Raw genomic sequence first — 20,019 nt, 5'->3', positions numbered from 1 at the left:
CACTCCAGTTTGAGAAGTCAAATCGGTTTTTTTAACATTTTATTTAAATTCAAGTTAGTTAGCATACAGTGTATTATTAATTTCAGGGATAGAGGTCAGTGATTCATCAGTTTCGTGTAACACCCAGCGCTCATTCCATCATGTGCCCTCCTTCATGTCCATCACCCAGTGACCCCCAACCCCCTCATCCACCTCCCCTCCAGCAACCCTCAGTTTATTGCCTATGGTTAAGAGGCTCTTATGGTTTGCCTCCCTCTCTGGTTTCATCTTATTTTATTTTGCTTTCCCTTCCCCTACGATCCTCTGTTTTGTTTCTTAAATTCCACATATGAGTGAGATCATATGGTATTTGTCTTTCTCTAACTGACTTATTTCACTTAGCATAATACCCTCTAGTTCCATCCACACTATTGCAAATGGCAAGATCTCATTCCTTTTGATGGCGGAGTAATATTCCATTGTATATATACACCACATCTTCTTTACCCATTCACTGGCAATGGAATCTGGGCTCTTTCCACAGTTTGGCTATTGTGGACATTGCTGCTATAAACATTGGGGTGCATGTTCCCTCAAATCACTACAAACCAGACACATTCACTCACTTACATATTCACTCAACAACCACTGTGTCCAATGTGCAAGGCTACCGTGAAGATACAAAGACGGCACGCACCATCAATCTACAACATACTCGGTGTGGTGAGGTGGATGAGGTGGGAACAGGGACACAAGCTGAGTGGCTTGTGCGAATTAGGCTGGCAGCAACAACATCCAAGGCCCAGCTAGGAACCGCACGCATCCCAAGGCAGGGTCACTGGCGTGCAGTGGATGCCACCGGAACTCAGGTGTGTCTGCAACAGGAGGTGCCCTTGTTCACATGCTACTTTGTGCCCCATTGCTTTTGCTCTTTACAGCCACCCTCATGTTCATATTCTACACATCTGTCACCAACCTCCACGGTCGTTGTTTGCACCTCTGAACAGATCAGGTCATTGGCCAGTTCATGTTCTGCTGAAGTCCTCCCTCGGGCAAGTTTTCCTCAGCATGTGGAAGGCCTGGCTGCCTTCTCCTCGGAAATAACTATCAGGAGAGAGTAAGGGGAAAGACAGGTCGGTGAGAGACAGCCAAGCCCTCCTCTGCCATAACAGGGAGTCAGGGGCTCCTGTCTCAAACTCATAAATCAAGAAGGAGCAGTGTGACCACATGACAAGCATATGACAACAGAAACACAGATCCAAGAGCTCTCAGGAAGCTAGACCACCTCACACCCGCCTCACACCCGCCTCACTCCTGCCTCACTCCCGCCTCACACCCACCTCACTCCCGCCTCACACCCACCTCACTCCCACCTCACACCCGCCTCTCGTGGGCTCTGTGCTCTTCCGCCAACAAGCCAGTCACTCCCACCTCAGGGACCTGGTACTGTCCATTCCTCTTGCCTGCAGTCCTGGTCCCTGCAGGCCTTCCCCGAGACCTTTGTGGGGTAACAGTCTCCAGCCTCACCCTGTGCCCACCTGGCTTTACTGGCCTCCAGCTGACGGGGATGTGGGTGTCCCTGCTTCCCCACCCCAGATGTCAGGGCCCCCCGCTGTCTGCCCACTCTGAGAGCAGTGCCTGGCCCACAGTCAGGCTCCATCAACTCATGATTTAAACTTACGAATAAATCGGATTTGCAGATAAATCTGAAACTATTCCACGCAATTTTAAATGAATGAATGAATGAATGAATACAGGAATGAATGTCGTTGGACAGTTTCTCTGGAGGGCAGAATTAGACAGTATTTTGTCATAATCCTTTCCATATTCTCCGACTTGGTCTAAAACAATGTGCGTGTATTATTTTGATAAAAACAAAAATTAACTTGGGGAAATCTGATGTTCTCGTGGGAAGCCAAGGCTGGTGACCTGCTGACCCACTCAGGAAAGCTCTTGAGGCTTTCCACACCGTTTGTGTAATATGTTTCCATTACGCTGTTTGTAGAATATCTGTTTCCATTAAGGCTAAAAAAAAAAAAAAAAAAAAAAGAACCTAAGCGGTGGTCACTTGGGAGCAGGAAGCGTGAAGGACCATTTTCCTAGCTGGGTTTGTGGCGTTTCCTGTGTTATCTGCCAGGTCTCTGGTCATTTAAAGAAATTAAATGTCTTCAACCTAGAATTCTTTTCTCAAAAATCAAAGGTTTTCCTTTTCAAAAAAGACATTAGCATTTTAATCACCCCCCTACGTGAGAAACTGCCCCGGCCAGCTTTTCACACTCTGGGGATGAAAGCTCCTGGGGCAGTTGTTAGTGCTTTGAGGGCCCTGAAAAGCTTCCTGCATTTGTAAATGTCCATGAAATTCTTGAAGGGATTGAGAGGTGCCCCGTGCAGAAGTGTCATGAGAAAAGCAAAATTTCCGCGCAAAACCAGGACCATTCAAAGGGCGGTCGAGGTGAAATCAGCAAAGGACACTAAGCACTGCTTTATTTGTGAGACACAGTTACAACTCCAGAATGAGAATTTGTTACGAGGTGCTTTTACATAAATAATCGCCTCGTGTTCCTTCCTGTTCAATATTCTGCGTCCCCTTCTTTAGGAAATGCACGGCTTCCAGATTTTGGCAAGTCTGTCTAGTGAGAAAGCAAAGTAGCTTCCTCGCCACCGCAAAGCTATTTTGCTGTAAAATATCTTAATAAAAACAGGTGAGCTTTGCTGTTGGAGATTTAACGATCGTGTAAGGGGGACATCTGTTAAACAAGAGTTACTGGTAAATAGCACTTTTTAACACGTTTAAACCCTTCATAGTATTTTCAAGGGGGAGAGCTTACAATTTCAAACACGTAAGGAAAAGTGTTGTAGTTTTCATACATTTTAAAGTTTTCCACAATTTAAGTTCATGTGCATTTCAGAAAATGCTCTGAGAAAGGACAGTTACCTTCAAATGAGGGAAGTGTAAACTAACTCTTCCTTGGGTGAATACGCACCTTACAGACCAACCACAAAATCTACCTGCTAGGGGGATTCGGGGCCAAGAATAAATTCAATTAATGACTTAAAACACATTTTACATCAACGGGCTGATATAGGCAATTTATGCCATGCAATATTTCTCATTCCCTGACTGTAAAACACAGGATAGGCCTCTCTGGCTGGTACTCAGTCACAGAACTGATTATTTAAAATAATAAAAATTCAGCTCTTAGCTTTCTAGCAATTTCCTGTGTGCCCACTCCTGTGGGGGTGGCCTCCATCCCATCTTTTTTGGGTCTTCTCCCTCTTGGTCTTCATGGAGATGTGAACTCCATTCCAGGCTGGTCACCTGCCCCGTCAGGTGATGACATCCTCTGGGGTCATCCACGGACAGGCAGGCATCCAGGAGACAGGTGCCAAACCCACTCCTGGCCCCATCATCCCTTCTTTGCCCCAGAGGCAGGGCCACCTGTCACGTGGCCACCCCGATGGGGAAAGACACATGGGTGACTCGGCTCTATGAAAACTGTGCCATGTTTGTGATTTAGTTCCTTTCTATTTCTTGTAAGTCTACAGTAGCCACCCCAAAAGAACTGGGGTCCTTTCATCATCCTTGGTTTCCAAAATCTGTCCCCCCAGGTTTGCACCACCATAGGCTGTGACCATGGCAGAGCCCTACCTGGCCACGCCCACCTCGGTCCTCTGATGGGAAGCGGGGGGAGCCTGAGAGCCCTTGCTGGACCCGGATTCCAGAGGGGCTCTGTTCTGGCCAACACCCAGCCCCACACTATGCACCGGGAGTGAGGTGGGCCTGCCTGACTTGTGTGGGGCAACATCTTCTGGTCACCATCTCCACTTCTGGAAATTTCCATGCCAACCACTGGGAGCATTGTCAGGTCTTCTGCCTGGGGCTCTCACACTTTCGGAGAACTGGAGCTGCATTTCCACGTCCCATCTTCCTGTAGTTTTCCCGTCCACAGGGTCCTGACCGATCACCTTGAGACGACACATTCACCGGCCCTCAGGCACCCATCCGTCACTTCCACTTTGCTGACAGGTGTCTGCTCTGGGCACAGCTGTCCTGCAGAGTCCCCCTGCCCCTCAGGAAGTAGGAATTGTCAATCAGGAGGATGAAAACCATAAGACGAACAGCCGAGAAACAGTAGGATGGGGGTCCACCTGACCCCAACCGTGGGCTGCATCCCCTGGGCAGACATCAGATGGCCAAAACCCTTGGGGCAATTTTTTGCCCATTGGCCAGGTTTGAGTTGTGCATCAGAATCTCCTTGCTATGCTGTCCATCTCTCCTGGATCTGCAGCTTTTCCTGGGTCACACCACATCTTGTCCCTTCTTTTGTCTTGGTCTCTTTTGCTGACCCCAGACCCCTGTGATTGATTTGCAGATTTGACCCTTCCCTCTCATTTGTTTGCCCAGGGGTCTCTCCAGACACCTTCTCCACTTTCAGTCCTCATGATTGACACCCCTTGCTCTCGACAGCACCCAGATGTATGTTTCTGTCTGTGTCTGTGACTGTCCCTCCCTTCTCAGTCAGCTGCGTCAGGGGGACACACTCCTGGCCAGTCTCAGGATCCCCCTGCTGTGCCCATAAGGGAGGCCATGGTTGAGAAAACTCTGCCCATTCATTCACATGCTCACTGCCAACCAGCCCCGCACAGTCCCCCCTTCTTCCCAAGTGGTAGCCAACATTGGACAGGGGTGGGGAGCCTCTGCCTGGTCCCTGTGGCCCTCCGTTGCCTCCCCAAGTTGAAGGGCATCACTGTCCTAAGGATGAGCTCCCAGTGAAGTAGCCAACTTGCATAGGGGTTGCAGGTTGAGTTCTGGCAAGTTTCCATCACATTCTGAGCACAGATTCTGGGAAAAGATCTCATTTCCCAGACTGACAAGTCTCATTTTCCGTAGGACACCACCCCACATCCGAGTGCCAGGATCCCGCTAATCTGTACCTTGGCCCACATTTGGAATTCCCCCTCTGAGAAATGAGCTTTAGTTCAATTTTTTCCAGTGATACAAAATTATCCTTATTTCCTCCAAGGTCACGTTTCTCTAACTACCCTCTTCACTGCCAGGGCCAGGCAAAAGGGAAAGGCAAAAGGGAAATGTAAAACATGTATGATTTCAAACACATCCAAAAAGTAATTCAAAAATATAGCTGTCAGGGGGAAGTCATGGGTACTTGTATGTTCAGGGCTGTCTTTTAACAAGGGGCTGGGGTCAATCACAGATGGGTTCAGCTAGCAATAAAATCTTTCACATTTTAGTGAATCATGGGAATAATGAAAGTTATATAAAACATATTACAAAAATAGTCATCCCACATTTGTCTAATTATATAATCCCACAATTAATGTATTGTTTTTTACATGGTTATAATCATAAGAAGAATATTACTTGTATCCTACTTTTTATTTTATGTTTTCACATTAGTAGTTTTCTTCTTCATCTATAATAATATAATATTATATGTTATATATTATTATATATCTCTCTCTCTAAAAAAAGATATTATACAAGCACATTTTTCCCATTTGGGAAGTTGGGGGGGAAAAAAGCACATGAGTCTCATCACTCTGCCATCAATAATTTCTTGATTATTTTATTCAAACTTGTATTCCACGCAATAGAATAGAACGTTAGACTTGTGTTTTATATTGCAATAACTGTTTTCGTTCATCTTCATGTTGAAAAAAAATTCATTTTCCTTTCCTTGATCCTTCCGGACCCCAGGCCTGTGGAAGAATAAAGACGAGTCATGGAATTTCCCCCAGGACTATGACCCGGAACTGATCAAACAGGAGAAACGGAAGGAACTGGAGTCGGAGATCAGAGTGCAGGTAACACCGCACTTACATTGCACGAAAACAAATCATCAGCGGCCGCCATTGGGCTTCTTCACAATTTCCCATCCATGGCCAACCCAGATTTTACGCTATTTTTAAACTTCACAAAGAAAACACAAGGCTCACAGAGTCACTCAAAAGTGGTGTGTTTTGTTCTCGCCTAGGTGGATGAGCTAATGAGACAGGAACTAAAAAACTTGAAACTGGCTGTGGACAGAAAAAAGGAGCCTCCAGTCAAAGCAGCAAAGAAGAAAGGAGGTAAAATGGTGAGTAGCAAGCGAGCATGGGAGGGATGAGGCAGATACAGACTCGAACCACGGGCAGGAGAGCCGCCCAGGTGCCCAGTGCTGAGTCTGGTGTGATACCTGGCACAGGGAAATGTCTCCCTTGGGGGGATGTGCCTTGTTCCACCAGGTAGTCCTCAGGGATATGGGCTCATAAATGGGATACATCCAACAGTCTGAGTGTAACCCGCCCCACCCCTCCTCACTGCAGACTTGCATTACCCAAGCCCCACAGATAGGATGAGGAGCATCAGGGAAGCCAGTGGTGTGCCTGGAATAGCTGCCCCTCTCTCCCTGTAGGGAGATCTGTAGGGGAGGCCAGTGGCAATGAGCAAGTTCTTTGTGAATAAAGGATCAGATGAATTGAATTTTAAATTGCCACCAATCCATCTCACAGTGTTTGGGAGTAGCCAGTTAGATCCCAATATGCAAAGTTCATTTACTGGGCCCTGTGAGATAATAGAAAATATATATAGGTCTTTGCCTCCAGTTCCTGGCACAGAGCTCCTAAAACCCTTGTAAATCCTTTAGTCATGAGAGTACTTGGAGCATATTTGTTCTAATGAGACAGCTCAATGGTTGTGCCTGCGTGAGGAAGCCTCCATGAAATCCCGATAATGTCAGGAGGGTGAACACATGCACAAACCAGGAGAGTGACCACCCCGACTCCACAGGGACAGAAGCTCCTGCACTCGGGACCCTCCCAGAACTCACCCTAAGTACCACTTTGTCTGGCTGTTGGTCTGTACCCTTTATCACATCCTCTAGTAAACTGGTGAACGTGAAGTGTTTCCTTCAGTTCTGTGAACCACTGTAACAAAGTAATTGGACTCAGGGAAGGGGTCGTGGGAACCTCAGGTTTATAACCAGTAGGTCAGAAGCACAGGTGAGAACACGGACTTGCGATTGGCATCTGACGTGGTGGGCGGGACAGAGCCCTCGGCCTGTGGGATCTGATGCTATTCCTAAGTGGATAGTATCAGAATGGAGTCAAATTGTAGGACACCCAGCATTGCTTGGTGCAGGAAACCCACACACGCACATCTGGTGTCAGAAGGGTTGTGGGTGTGGTAGTCACGTGGGAGCAAAGGAGACATGCAAGAGGAAAGAACTGGCTTTTTCCTAACCTAGGCCCCTACTTCCACTTTCATTCCACAGCCAGCCCTGCCCCTGGGGCCAGAATCCTCCAGGGAGAGGCCAGACTTGCCCTCCTTGGCAGTGTCAGCAGGGGGCAACCTTTGCCCCTTTGATGGCTTTCTCAGGGTTCCGTGGCTGATCAACCCTTCTTGCAATTCACGTACTCTTAGAGCTTTTCATACATCCAGCTCCATGAGTGTCTAGTCCAGCCAGTCCCTTTAGGATGACGCTATCCCAATCCATTTTGTGTTGAGTTTACAGTTTCACAGCTTAACTCTGACTTTTCAGTTCGACACCTGAATGTCCTTCATAGCCCTCCTTGAGGATACACCCCTGAAGCCTAATGAGGGTCATCTATAGGTTATTCTCTCACTAGTAGGTGAGGGCACTTATTGATGACACCACTGATCCAATTGATGTCTTGCATATCTGCATGAAAACGTGATGTTTTGATGATTGAACATGGAATTCAAGCCAAACAAAATGGGAAATGAAGGCAGGAAGTGGCTGTACCCCTCTGGCTGAAAATAGCCTTTCTCCTTTTACCCAACAAGTATCATTGTGCAGGCCCAACATCAGACTGGGCTTCCTCACCCTCTCACACTACTGGCCCCTCTCATTCCTTACAGCCTGGTGTCTGCCATTTCTGTGTCATGACTCATGATATGTCACAGGGAGGGGTTGCTGTGAATTTCCCTCTTGGAATTAAGCTGGTTTGTCATGCAATGGGTGTGCTCAGGGTATCCCAATAGGTTGATGGTAATTGTGTAACTATGGAGTTTTGAGTGCCCCAAATTCCAATCCAATGACTTAGGCGTAAACTTCGGAGACATACATTGGATGTGGTCTTAACTTCGTTAGCTGAAACTTAATCAACTATACCAAACCCCACCCTCAGGAAGACCATTAGCAGAAGGGGAATAGTAACCTCGTACATAGAAAAGGAGAAAAAGGACTCAGAGGAGTAGAGTTAGGCAGTATTACATCATCATCTAGAGAAAGTGACTTGATCAGAGATTATACAGCAGCCTGAATCTTCCTTTCAAAATACAAATCTGATCTTATCACTCCATACTGAACCTGTTCAATGGCATTTTAATCCTCTAAGATAAAGATGGCAATGTTCAGCCAGGCTTACAAGGCCATGTCTGACCTGGCCAGTGCCCTTTTCCCCAAGCTGCACTTCAGCACCCTAACCTTCCTCTTTGTCCCCCAAACCCACTGTGCTCCTTCCCACCACAGGGCCTTTGCACATGCTGTTCTTGCCCAAGAAGTATCTTTGCTCCCATGCCCCCAGTCCCTAGCCTTGTTAACTCCTACTTATCCCTTAGATCTCAGTCCAAGCCTTTCTTCCTCAGGGAAGCCTTCTGAGCTATCCATAGTAGGTCTGCTTTCTCTGCATACACTTGGCACTGTCTACTAGGTCTTCCTGGTGCTTTATCAGAGCTTTAATGTTATATTTACTAGTGAGATCATTTTGTTGGTATCTTCCTTCCCAAATCTACTCAAGGACTGTAAGTGCAGGAACTATATGATTGTCTTTTTTGCTTGTTCACCATTGTAACCCTTTCTGGCACAAGGCAAGTCCTCAATACATATTATCAAATAAATTAGTCAAATCTAGATCCCACGCAGATTGATTCCTATAAGCTAAATATGTGCCTCAAGACGTCACAGTATAGCATCAGCAGCAATTCACAGCATCCAGCCACCTCCCTTGCTGATTCCATATTCACCAAGCAAACTTCCAATGAGTTATTATAGTTTCATGTTGATTTTTCTGTAAGATGGAAATCTACAGGGTCTGATTCTCTTAGCAATTGTGTGTCTCATTTTAAAATCATCAACTTACATTACCATCTATCCCACATTCTCCTGTAATTTGTAGATCCAAAATTAGGCTTGGGGAACAGACTATCTTTATTAATTTTTTTCATTCAATAAGTATTTATTGAGCACTATATGCCAGGTATATTTCAAGGCATTCAGGGTACAGAAGAGAACCAGACAGACAAAGCTTCGGTACTGACAAAAGCAAGTTTCCACATCTGCAGGACTGGATTGGTCTGGATGTGCTGTCATCCCCATGATGACATCACTGGGTGAGATCCTACCTCTCAGGGACCCTCTGTTTCCTAAGTCCCTCTCCTGTTGTAATCACAGAAATTTTAAGGATATAGGAGTTCCTGGAGAAGCTAAGAAGCTCCTTGAGGGTAAAATTCTTGCCTGACTCTATTTTTTGCATTTCCCAGACTGCTAGCATATATAAGTATATCCTTATATATGCCATATTTAAAAATAAATTGAGAATCTAATTTTAAAAGAAACAAATGAACATTCTACAACTGAAAATTGCAGTAGCAGAAATTAAGAACTCCTTGAACCAGTTTAACAACAGCATGGACATAGCAGAAGACAGGTTGAGCTTAAAGACCAGCCAATAGGAAAACTAAACTGAAGCAGAAGAAGAAGAAGACTATAAAGAACAGAATGGAGAATAAGAGACCTTTGAGACATGGTCAATAGTTGCACTATATGTGTAATTGGAACCCCCACAAAAGAAGGAGAATGGGAAAGAAGCAATATACGAAAAAGTAATGTCCGTGAAGTTTCCCAATCAGATGAAAGACGTAGAAGCCACAAACTCAGGAGCCTTAGTGAGGTCCAAGGATGAACACAAAGAAAACCACATCTCAACACATCATAGTCAAAATAGGTTTGTTTTGTTTTGTTTTGTTTTTAAGACACATTTCCTTCAAGGAAACAAAAATAAGAGTAAGAATTACTGCTGACTTTCTCAACAGAAACTATGAAGCCAGAAGGCAATGAATGGCATCTTTAGAGATTGGAAAGAATTAACTGCCAACCTAGAACTCTGGACCCAGTGAAAATATCCTTCAAAAATGGAATGAAATAGAGATGTTCCCAGACAGACAAAATCTTAGGGAACTTAGCAGCAGCAGATCCACAATATGAAAATACTAAAAAGATATTTTTCAGGCTAAAGGAAATTGATCTCAAATAGAAACAAAGAAGTATAAGAAGGAATGATCAGCTGTTAAAAATATAAAAGACTACTTTTAGAATATCCTATTTTTTAAGGCAAGAATAGTAACAAAGTCTTATGTATTTATAACATGTAGAAATAAAATATATGACAACAGTAACCAATAAGATAGGTAGGGGGAAACGGACTTGTAAGGTTATTGTGTTGTTCAGGACACCATAAAATGCTAGCCTAAGGTAATTTGTAATAAGTTAGTAATTTATTTTGTAATTCTTTAAATGATACTACATATAATAAGTAATAGTGAACAAAAAGTGAGAAAGTAAAAAGTACTTGACTGATTAGAAAGAATACAGAAAAGGAAAAGAAAAAAGAACAGATTGCACAATTAGAAAACAAATGTGAAGATGATAGAATTAAACTTAAATTGGGCGCCTGGGTGGCTCAGTCGTTAAGCGTCTGCCTACGGCTCAGGTCATGATCCCAGGGTCCTGGGATCGAGTCCCGCATCGGGCTCCCTACTCGGCGGGAAGCCTGCTTCTCCCTCTCCCACTACCCCCTGCTTGTGTTCCTGCTCTCACTATCTCTCTCTGTCAAATAAATAAATAAAATCTTAAAAAAAAAAAAAGAATTAAACTTAAATTTTGGTAGAGGGATAGACACATAGATCAAAAGAACAGAACGCACAACCCAGAAGTAGGCCAACACTAATATTCCTGACTGATTTTTGACGAAGGTACAAAATGTAAGGAAGAATAACCTTTACAGTACATGATGCTGGAACAATTAGATATCCACAGACAGAAAAATGAACCTTCACCTACGTCTCATACATTTTACAAAATTTACAAAAATTAACTCAAACTGGATGCACTTAAATGGAAAATGTGCAACTTTAAAACTGTTATTAAAATATAGGAGAACATCTTTGGGATAAGGCTAGGCAGAGTTCTTAGTATAAACACCAAAAGCAGAATTCATAAAAGGAAAATTTGGACTTGATCAAAGTTAGAAACTTCTCCTCCATGAAAGATTCTGTTGAGAGCATGAGAAGACAAACTACAGACTAGCAGAAAATATTTGCAAACCACATATCTGAGGAAGAGCTAGTAACACAGAGCATACAAAGAACTCTCAAAACTCAGCAGTTAAAAAACAACCGATTAGAAAATGGGCAAAAGACACAAGGAGGCATTTCACTGGTGTGGCTATACAGAGGGCAAATGAGCACAGGAAAAGATGCCGCTAGCCATAAATGCACATTAGAATCACAATGAGAAATTACCACACACTCATGAGGGTAGCAACACCAATTGCTGGAGAGAATGGGAAGAAACTAGATCATTCATACGTTACTGGTAGGAATGTGAAATGGTATTGGCGCTCTGAAAAGCAATTAGGCACTTTCTTTGCAAACCAAATATGCAACTACTATACACCCCAACAATTGCACTCATGGGCATTTATCCCAGAGAAACAAAGACTCACGTGCACGTGCGCACACACACACATACCTTAATTCCTAATAACTCAAAACTGAAAACAACAATAAAAAAGAACAACCACTGATACGTAAAATGACCTCTCCCAATTTCCTGAGAATTATAATGAGTGAAAAGCAAAAAAATACATACTCTCTGATTTTGTTGATACAACATTCTCAAAAGGACAAAATTACAGAAATGGAAGAGAGATTCGTGGCTTCTGGGGCTTAAAGATGGGGTGCCTGTGGGAGGGAAGTGAGTGGGTCGGGAAAGGGCCACCTGAGGGATCCTGGTGGAGACAGAAATGTTCTGTATCTTGACTGTTCCAGTGTCAATACCAGTGTCTTGGTTGTGACCTTGTAAGATAGTTCTGCAAGATGTTACCATTGAGAGAAACCTGGTAAAAGTTGCTCAGGATCTCTGCATTATTTCTTACAACTTTATGTGAATCTACCATTTTCTCAAAATAAACATGTTAATGTGTAAAAACCTGAAAATCATGAAGTATCGCTATGTGCAATCACATCAGTGAATCTTGCAATCATAATAACGGCTGAAGGAAGTCAGACACAGGGAGTTTACAGTGTACAACTCCATGTACAACAGCAGGCAGTGTGACTCTACAGTGAGCTCAGAAGAACAGCCACACACAGACTGGAAAGCAGAATGAGAGACAGATCAGGGGTGATGAGGAGATGTTCTAGATGTTGAACCTGGCAGTGTTTAAGGCAATCTGCCTGGACACGGGTATACTCACTCTGCATAAATTATACTGCAATAAAATTCATAGTGAGTGAGGACATAGATGTGGAGGAATGAAAGATGCTGAGACAGTAAAAAAGTGCTTGATAGCCTGTGTGATGGGGAGCATGGGTGGCCCGAGGAGGTCTGAGAAAGAACTTAGCAGCAGGAGCTAGGAGCCAGGAGAGGACGAGCACCAGGCTGGAAGAACTCCATCCACCATGCTGGTGAACTTTAACTTCATCCTGGGTGCAATGGGGAGGTACCAATGGATGCTTTAAACAGAGTAGTGAAGCGGTCAGCAGCACTGTTTTGAAAGATCATTTTCCAAGCACGTCCCTCCAGCTGTCACAGTAATCAGAATGCAGAACCCTCTGGGAACCAGATCTGGGGCCGGATGCTAACAGGGCATGAGATTAGGTGTCAAAGACTGGCACAACTTGATGACCCGAGCATGCAGCACTCTCACCCTTTGTAGATGAGAGCCCACAAGAAGAGAGCCAGAATGCTCGGAGCCTGTTGGCAATCGGGCCCTTTGCAGGCTTCACAGGGTGACCTCACTGTCTACCCACCGAGGGACATGCCCACATAAGCAACCTGCAGTTTCCCAGGCCAAGCCCTCCATCCAGGAAAATGTAGCAACTGCACGTCCGGTGTGCCACAGTGGAACTTCCATCCCATTCCCTGCCACCACGACCAAAAACCACCATGACCCTGCCCTACCTAAGTTCTAGAGCTAATTTGCTCACTTGTGTTTACTAAATTATTGGTTATTTCCATTTTTTCCAGAAAAAGAAAGGGAAGAAAGGCAAAAAAGGGAAAAGAGGGAAGAAGGACAAAGATCTGACAGCAGACAGGTGAGGTGTGCCCTAGCATTGTTCTGCACGTTGAGCGCCAACCATCCCCCCCCCGCCCTGCCCAGAGCAGAGTATAGGTCACAACCAAAATCCGCGGCCCCAGCCTGAGAAAGGCATCCCTCTCTGCCCACCACACCTCCTCCACCCTGGAAATGCTGGGGTTGCTTTTCAGTCCTGCGTGAAGAGTGGTCTCCTAGCCTGCAAGGTGTATGCCAAAGGACGGACACCAGCATCACCTCTGAGATCATGCAACTTTTTTAAGTTTTAAAATTTGTAGGGTTCTTTTTTTTAAGATTTTATTTATTTGTTTGAGAGGAAGAGAGAGAGTGTAAAAGCACAGGGAGGGGCATAGGGAGAAAGAGAGAATCCCAAGCAGACTCCCTGCCAAGTGTGGAGCCTGATGCAGGGCTTGATCCCATGACCCCGAGATCATGACCTGAGCCAAAATCAAGAGTTAGATGTTTAACTGACTGTGCCACCCAGGCACCCCAAAATTTGGGGGGTTCTTAAGAAATTGTTCAAGAAACAGCATCCTGATCCAACTTTTTTTTTTAAGATTTTATTTATTTATTCATGAGAGATAGAGAGAGAGAGGCAGAGGCAGAGGAAGAAGCAGGCCCCCCGCGGAGCAGGGAGCCCGATGCGGGACTCGATCCCAGGACCCTGGGATCATGACCTGAGCTGAAGGCAGACGCTTAACCGACTGAGCCACCCAGGCGTCCTCTGATCCAACTTTTGAGGGAGTACTGACACTCTTGGAGGGCAGAGACTGTTCCCATTTTCTGCCCCATCCTGGGTCCAGCCCAGTGAGGCACTTCACAAGTGGTCATTGAAGAGAAGGATGGGGTTTCACCTCATTGAGGAGTATTTCCATTGCCTTGATCTCCACTGGCCAAACTTTGATACTCATGAATCATTTTAAATACTCATTTTTTAAACTGAAACGTCCCTTCAGTTCTTTAACGCTGGAAATAAATAGGTCTTAGGTTTTCAGGTATTTTCAAGAAATGTAGTGGAATCTAAAAAACAAAATGAACAAAATAAAACAGGTGCAGGAAACAAGCTAGTGGTCACCAGCTGGGGGAGGCCTGTGGGACAGGTGACATAGGGGAAGGGGATCAAGAGGTATAAACTTCTTATAAAATAAATAAGTCATGGGGATGTAATAGACAGCATAGGGAATATAGTCACTAATATTGTAATAACTGTATTGTGACAGACGGGGACTAGACTTACCATGGGGATCAGTTTGTAATGTATAAAAATATTGAATCGCTATGATACACATCTGAAACTAATAGGACATTGTATGTCAATTATACTTCAATTAAATAAGCAAATAAAAATAAAATAAAATACAATCCCTAATAAGTGAATGTCAGAAATCATTCTGAAGGTATATCTTTCTTCCCATGGGTTTTGTTAATGGATACCACGTATTGCTCCCCTGTTTGGGAGTATTTCCTAGTCATCCCCTGGCTACCAGGGATACATTCCAAACTCTGCTTGAGAGCAGATCCATGAGAAAGGAAGCCAGCTTAGAACCATCCAGAAGGAAATAGGAGACAAGAGTGCTCCAGGGCTAGTGCACATGCCTGGAGCCCTGACAGGAAGCCTCTGGAAAGACAGCCAGAGGGCATGTGGGCTTTGGCTCGTGGAGAAAAGGCTCCTACAGTGTTCCTGTAAAGGCAGGTTTCTTCACTTGATTCTCCATCGTTTGGGGACAGGTTCAGGGTCAAGATGCTGTGGCTGACTGCTGCCTAAGAGGGGCTTGGTCAGCATCCTGAGAGTCAGTTGCCCAGTTCCTGGGTCACCAATCCCTCCGAGCACCAACACTGATGCCTCCTGGGGACCCAAGGGGCAGCACAGTCCCTTCCCTAGATGGGGGTCCAGCCCATGCATGCACACAGTGCCACAAGCCACAGGTGTCTTTTAGTAGCTTGTAAAACCCACTTTTCTCCTTTGCTCTCACATTAGTCCCCAAACCAAGAACAGTCTTGCAGGTGAAGAAGATTATGCGAAGTGCCTTATCCAGACACAAACCAGAGCTAAAATCAAATCTACCAATATGACCCGATCACTAAATTAAAATTATTCATTCACATTCTCATGCATGTAAAGATGGGATTACCAAATAAAAACGCAGCTTTAACAATACAGATCACACACACACGTGGCTGGTGAACAATACCCATTAGACTTTGAATATGTTCTTGCATATGCCTCTGTACAGATGAACTGTTGTAAATGAGCCGCAAGCCCTTCTCTAGCAAAAGGAAGAGAGACCAGGATTATTTTATTCACTTCTATGCCCAAATGTACAGAAACAGCTGGTTATCTCATTCCTGGAAGACTTTTCATTTCAATTTCAATTTTGGAGACCCTAGGTCTCTAGACTAGGGCTAATTCCACCAAGTCGCTGTAAGACAACTTCCTTTTCTCTCATCGAGTTATTATCAACCTGAAACCATACTTTTATCATCTGAAGGTAGTTTTAAAGTTGAAATGTTTTATTCCTTAACAGAAGCTCGTTTCACTGGAGAGACCCAAGTATAGGTTTGTGTTCCAGGCTTCTTAATGTATTTTGTTTTGATTGTTTTAGAGAATCTTCTTCAATTTTACGTTAATATTTTATGCATATATTCTATGTTCATATTAAATCGGTATTCTAACTAAAAACCTACAGTTGGTACTTCCTTGCAGGTCAGATGCTGTTATCCCAAATCCCATTACAATTGAAACCTTCTTATTTCGCAGCAGAATTTTAAACATTATTTTAATTTAAACCCTATCTTAAATATGTATGAAAGGATAAAATTCCAGTCAATCAAGGACTGGGGTCATTGAATTAACATTTATCCCAATGGTATTTGGCTTAAATATAACTGATATCCTTGCTCATACTAACCTGGATCATAGAACAAAGAACTGGTTAAATATAGTTATATTTACAATCCTTCATTCTAAAGAAAGACTAGGGTAGAACTAAAACATATGGCCCCTAGAAATAGATAAAACATCTCAAAGGATTAAACTCAATACTTGAGCTTGACCTATCTAAATTCCTACAAGCCAAGCCCCAGTTAATTTCACTGGGAGTTTCATTCATTAAGTGGGATACTGTCTTGATTTTTTCCTCAATTAGTATAAATTACCAGTGTGCTGGCTGTATGCCCAAGGCCCCCTTAGGGAAGTGGTTTTGACATCTGTAAACACTATGGAAAAGTATAACATTCTCCTAAAAAAATCATCACACTCACCGCGTTAGACATTTTGTCTTTCGTAGTAGAATTAGTTCCCCTATAAGCCTTTGTTCTTTATAGATATTTCTTCTAAACTATTATGCTGTTGGGTTAAAAGGAAACATCAATTTCACAAAGGATTAATGATCTACTACGGGTTGCAGATGCTAACTGAATATATAATTTTGGGCCCATTGCGCTACTATTATTGGGCAATTTCTAATTCCTATCTGTGCCATCACAAGGACTAATGAAAGGGCAGACCGCAGGAGGTATAGCTGGTCTCAGATGCCCAGGGATATGATTCTTATTAATGGGAAATGTCAGACGTACACGTGGATGAGCAAAAGTATTGTTTTTTAAAGCCTCATATGTCCCCAAATTGTAGAAACGCTTCCAAAAGTCAACTTATTTGCATAGATACAAATGTGCTTAGAAATAGATCTGGTGAAAGTTCTCTGCATATATGGTGATTAACAGAAATGCTGGTTTTATGTGTCTGCTCATGGAATAGCTGGTCTGCTTTATCACCAGGACCATTGAGTCTCTGTATAAGGAACTGGTGGAAGAAGGGTTGCTGATCCAGGCTCTGAAAGTTAACCTCTCTGATTACATCGGTAAGGTACACCAAAATCAACACATATATGTGCCGCATATGTTGCCCCTTGGGTTCTTAGGTCCCAACAGCTGGAAATACGTTTCATTTGCATTTTTGTCCAAACCAAAACCTGGCCTATAGTGGCTCATAGATTTTTTTGGACTGAATTGATTTGAATTCATTCTGCACTGTGAACTCACAGGTCCTGCTCTCTCCCCGGATGTGGTAGAGGCAGGTTTTTGAGCCTACCAGCAAGATTCCTTGGGGCATTCTGTCTGGCATAAGCTAAACTGAGGAAATGAAAACTTGTTCATACTTTCGGGTTTAAACAAAATGCCCCAGGGGAGCAGCACCTGGAACTTGAACAACACACAGTTCTTACGGAAGGAATTCCTTCCAGAAGGGGCCACCCCAGAAGTAGCTGGAAGGAAGGAGGAGAGATATTTGCTATCACCATCTCTAACAAATGTTTTCTCTTAATTTTTAAAAAACAACATGATGACCTCAAAGCACACGTAAAGCTTAACATTCTTCATAATCCCAGCACCCTAGTGCAGGTATAATGTTCACTTTCTCGCATCTGCCCTGAACCAGGGCATTCTCCCAAATAGCCACAAAAGGATAATCACACTGGAACATCTTGCAATGCCATTACTTAATACCTAGTAGGCAATCAACTCCCCCAATTGTCCTAATAATGTCCTTTATACATTTTTGTCTTTCTGAATCCAAAATCCAATCAAGGCCCATGGCTGTGGGGTTCATATCTCTTTAGTCGCCTTTCATGCCTTTAATCTAGAACAACTTCCAACCTGATGTCTTTCACACCATTGACATTGTCAGAGTCTGAGCTGTTGCACAAACTGTCCTTCAACAGAAGTAGTTTGATGCTTTCCTCATGACTTGATTCAGGTTAAACGTTTCGGGGGGGGTGGGGGAGGCAGGCAGACTACATAGCTGATATTATGTCCTTCTCAGTGTTTCACGTTGGGGACACGTGTGTCCCATCACTGGGGATGTTAAGTATCATCGCTGGCCAAAGTGCTGTTCCCCAGATTTCTCCACTGTCAAGCTTCACTTTCCCCTTCCTAATTAATGAATAACCTGGGGTGGGGGCCTGGGGGTGGGATTCTTTGAGGCTCTGGAGATTCTGTTCCCAGCTGGCTTAAAGGTTTTATCCTCCACTGATGATTTTTGCCTGCTTCGATTACTGCTAGGGTAATTGTAAAATGGGGGTGTTCTATTTCTATCATCCCTTCTATATTTAGTAGGTGCCATTTTTCTAGAAAGAAATGTCCTCCCCACCCTCTTTTTAAATTGTTGTGATATCAGTGTAGAAACATGAAATCTCTCTTTTTTCATTGTATTATATTACACATTGACCTAATTTGGGCCTGTAGGAACAAGAAGGTTAACATTTCCCTCTGAACAAAAAATGATTACTTCAATGCCTTTGAAATAAAGCCACAGTTCTTCTTGAGGGCCTGGGGGGGAGCGTTCATATTTCCTAACAGTATAAGAATTTTATGAGGACATATACTGGAATATATATTGGGTTTCTATTTATTTTATGTGTTTCTTGTTCAACTACCAAAGGGTTTTCTCCTGAATTCCCTTGATTTTGCTCTGTTAATTCTGTTCATATGAAAACATGACATTGTTAACAGAACACTGTCCCTTTTCTTGCGGTTGGGATCTCTGACTTCTTGTCTGTCTTTCCTTTGACATTGTGTATTTTTGTTCATCACTGAATTTCTAGTGTTTGGGCAGTGCCTGGCACAACGTGGAGTCTCCAAAAGCAAATTATGCACATATTTCTCATCTTCTGTTTGATTTCTTACCCATCGTGGACTTTGCAATGATCTCTCGGTCTCCGGGCAGCATCTTTATGACACATAAGGCCAAAGTGAATGCATTCAGACCTCAAATGAAAATGACCCAGTCTAATGAATAGACATTTCTCCGAAGAAGACATCTAGATGGCCAACAGACACGTGAAAAGATGTTCAACATCACTCATCATTGGGGAAATGCAAATCACAACCATGATGAGATACCACCACACACCTGTCAGAATGGTTAAAATTAACAACACAAGAAACAACAGATGTTGATGAGGATGTGGAGAAAAGGAAACCCTTTTGTACTATCGGTGGGAATGCAGCCACTCTGGAAAACAGTGTGGAGTTTCCTCTAAAAGTTAAAAAAAGAACTACCCTACAACCCAGCAATTGCACTACCAGGCATTTACACAAAGGCTACAGAAATACAGATTCAAGGGGTACATGCACCCTGATGTTTATAGCAGCATTATCAACATTAGCCAAATTATGGAAAGAGCCCAAGTTCCATTGACTGATGAATGGACAAAGATGTGGTATATATATATATAGTGGAATATTATTCAGCCATCAAAAAGAATGAAATCTTGCCATTTGCAACGAGGTGGATGAAGCTAGAGAGTATTATGCTAATCAAAATAAGTCAATCAGAGAAAGACAAATACTGTATGATTTCACTCATATGTGGAATTTAAGAAACAGAACAGATGAACATATGGAAGCGGGGGGAGAAAAAAGAGAGAAGCAAACCATAGAGACTCTTAAAGATATAGAACAAACTGAGGGTTGCTGGAGGGGAGGTGGGTGGGGGAAGGGCTAGATGGGTGATGGGGATTAAGGAGGGCATTTGATGTAATGAGCACTAGGTGTTGTATGTAAGTGAGGAATCACTGTATTCTACTCCAGAAACCAATATTGCACTGCATGTTAACTAACTGGAATTTTAATTTAAAAATTGAAAGAAAAAGAAAATGACCCAGTCTAAAACAAAATCAGTCAAACTGCCATGGGGGCTTTTCC

The 20,019-nt window shown here is 43.5% G+C and overlaps 1 protein-coding gene across 1 annotated transcript in view; it reads left to right on the top strand.

Annotated features, from left to right (window-relative positions):
- The window catches only part of IQCA1 (IQ motif containing with AAA domain 1), a 122,367-nt gene that overhangs the window by 80,462 nt on the left and 21,886 nt on the right, over positions 1–20,019 (top strand). Inside the window, exons 10-13 of the mRNA XM_064585845.1 lie at positions 5,696–5,802; positions 5,973–6,074; positions 13,251–13,318; positions 17,095–17,177. Coding sequence (XP_064441915.1) covers positions 5,696–5,802; positions 5,973–6,074; positions 13,251–13,318; positions 17,095–17,177 — 360 coding nt within the window. The remainder of the gene's footprint in view (positions 1–5,695; positions 5,803–5,972; positions 6,075–13,250; positions 13,319–17,094; positions 17,178–20,019) is intronic.

This window comes from Mirounga angustirostris, unplaced genomic scaffold (genome assembly GCF_029215605.1).
Source record: "Mirounga angustirostris isolate CCGP_5_RB_7025 unplaced genomic scaffold, mMirAng1.0.hap1 SCAF_3, whole genome shotgun sequence".
Taxonomy (NCBI): Eukaryota; Metazoa; Chordata; class Mammalia; order Carnivora; family Phocidae; genus Mirounga; species Mirounga angustirostris.
This window is presented reverse-complemented; position numbering and strand designations above follow the sequence as displayed.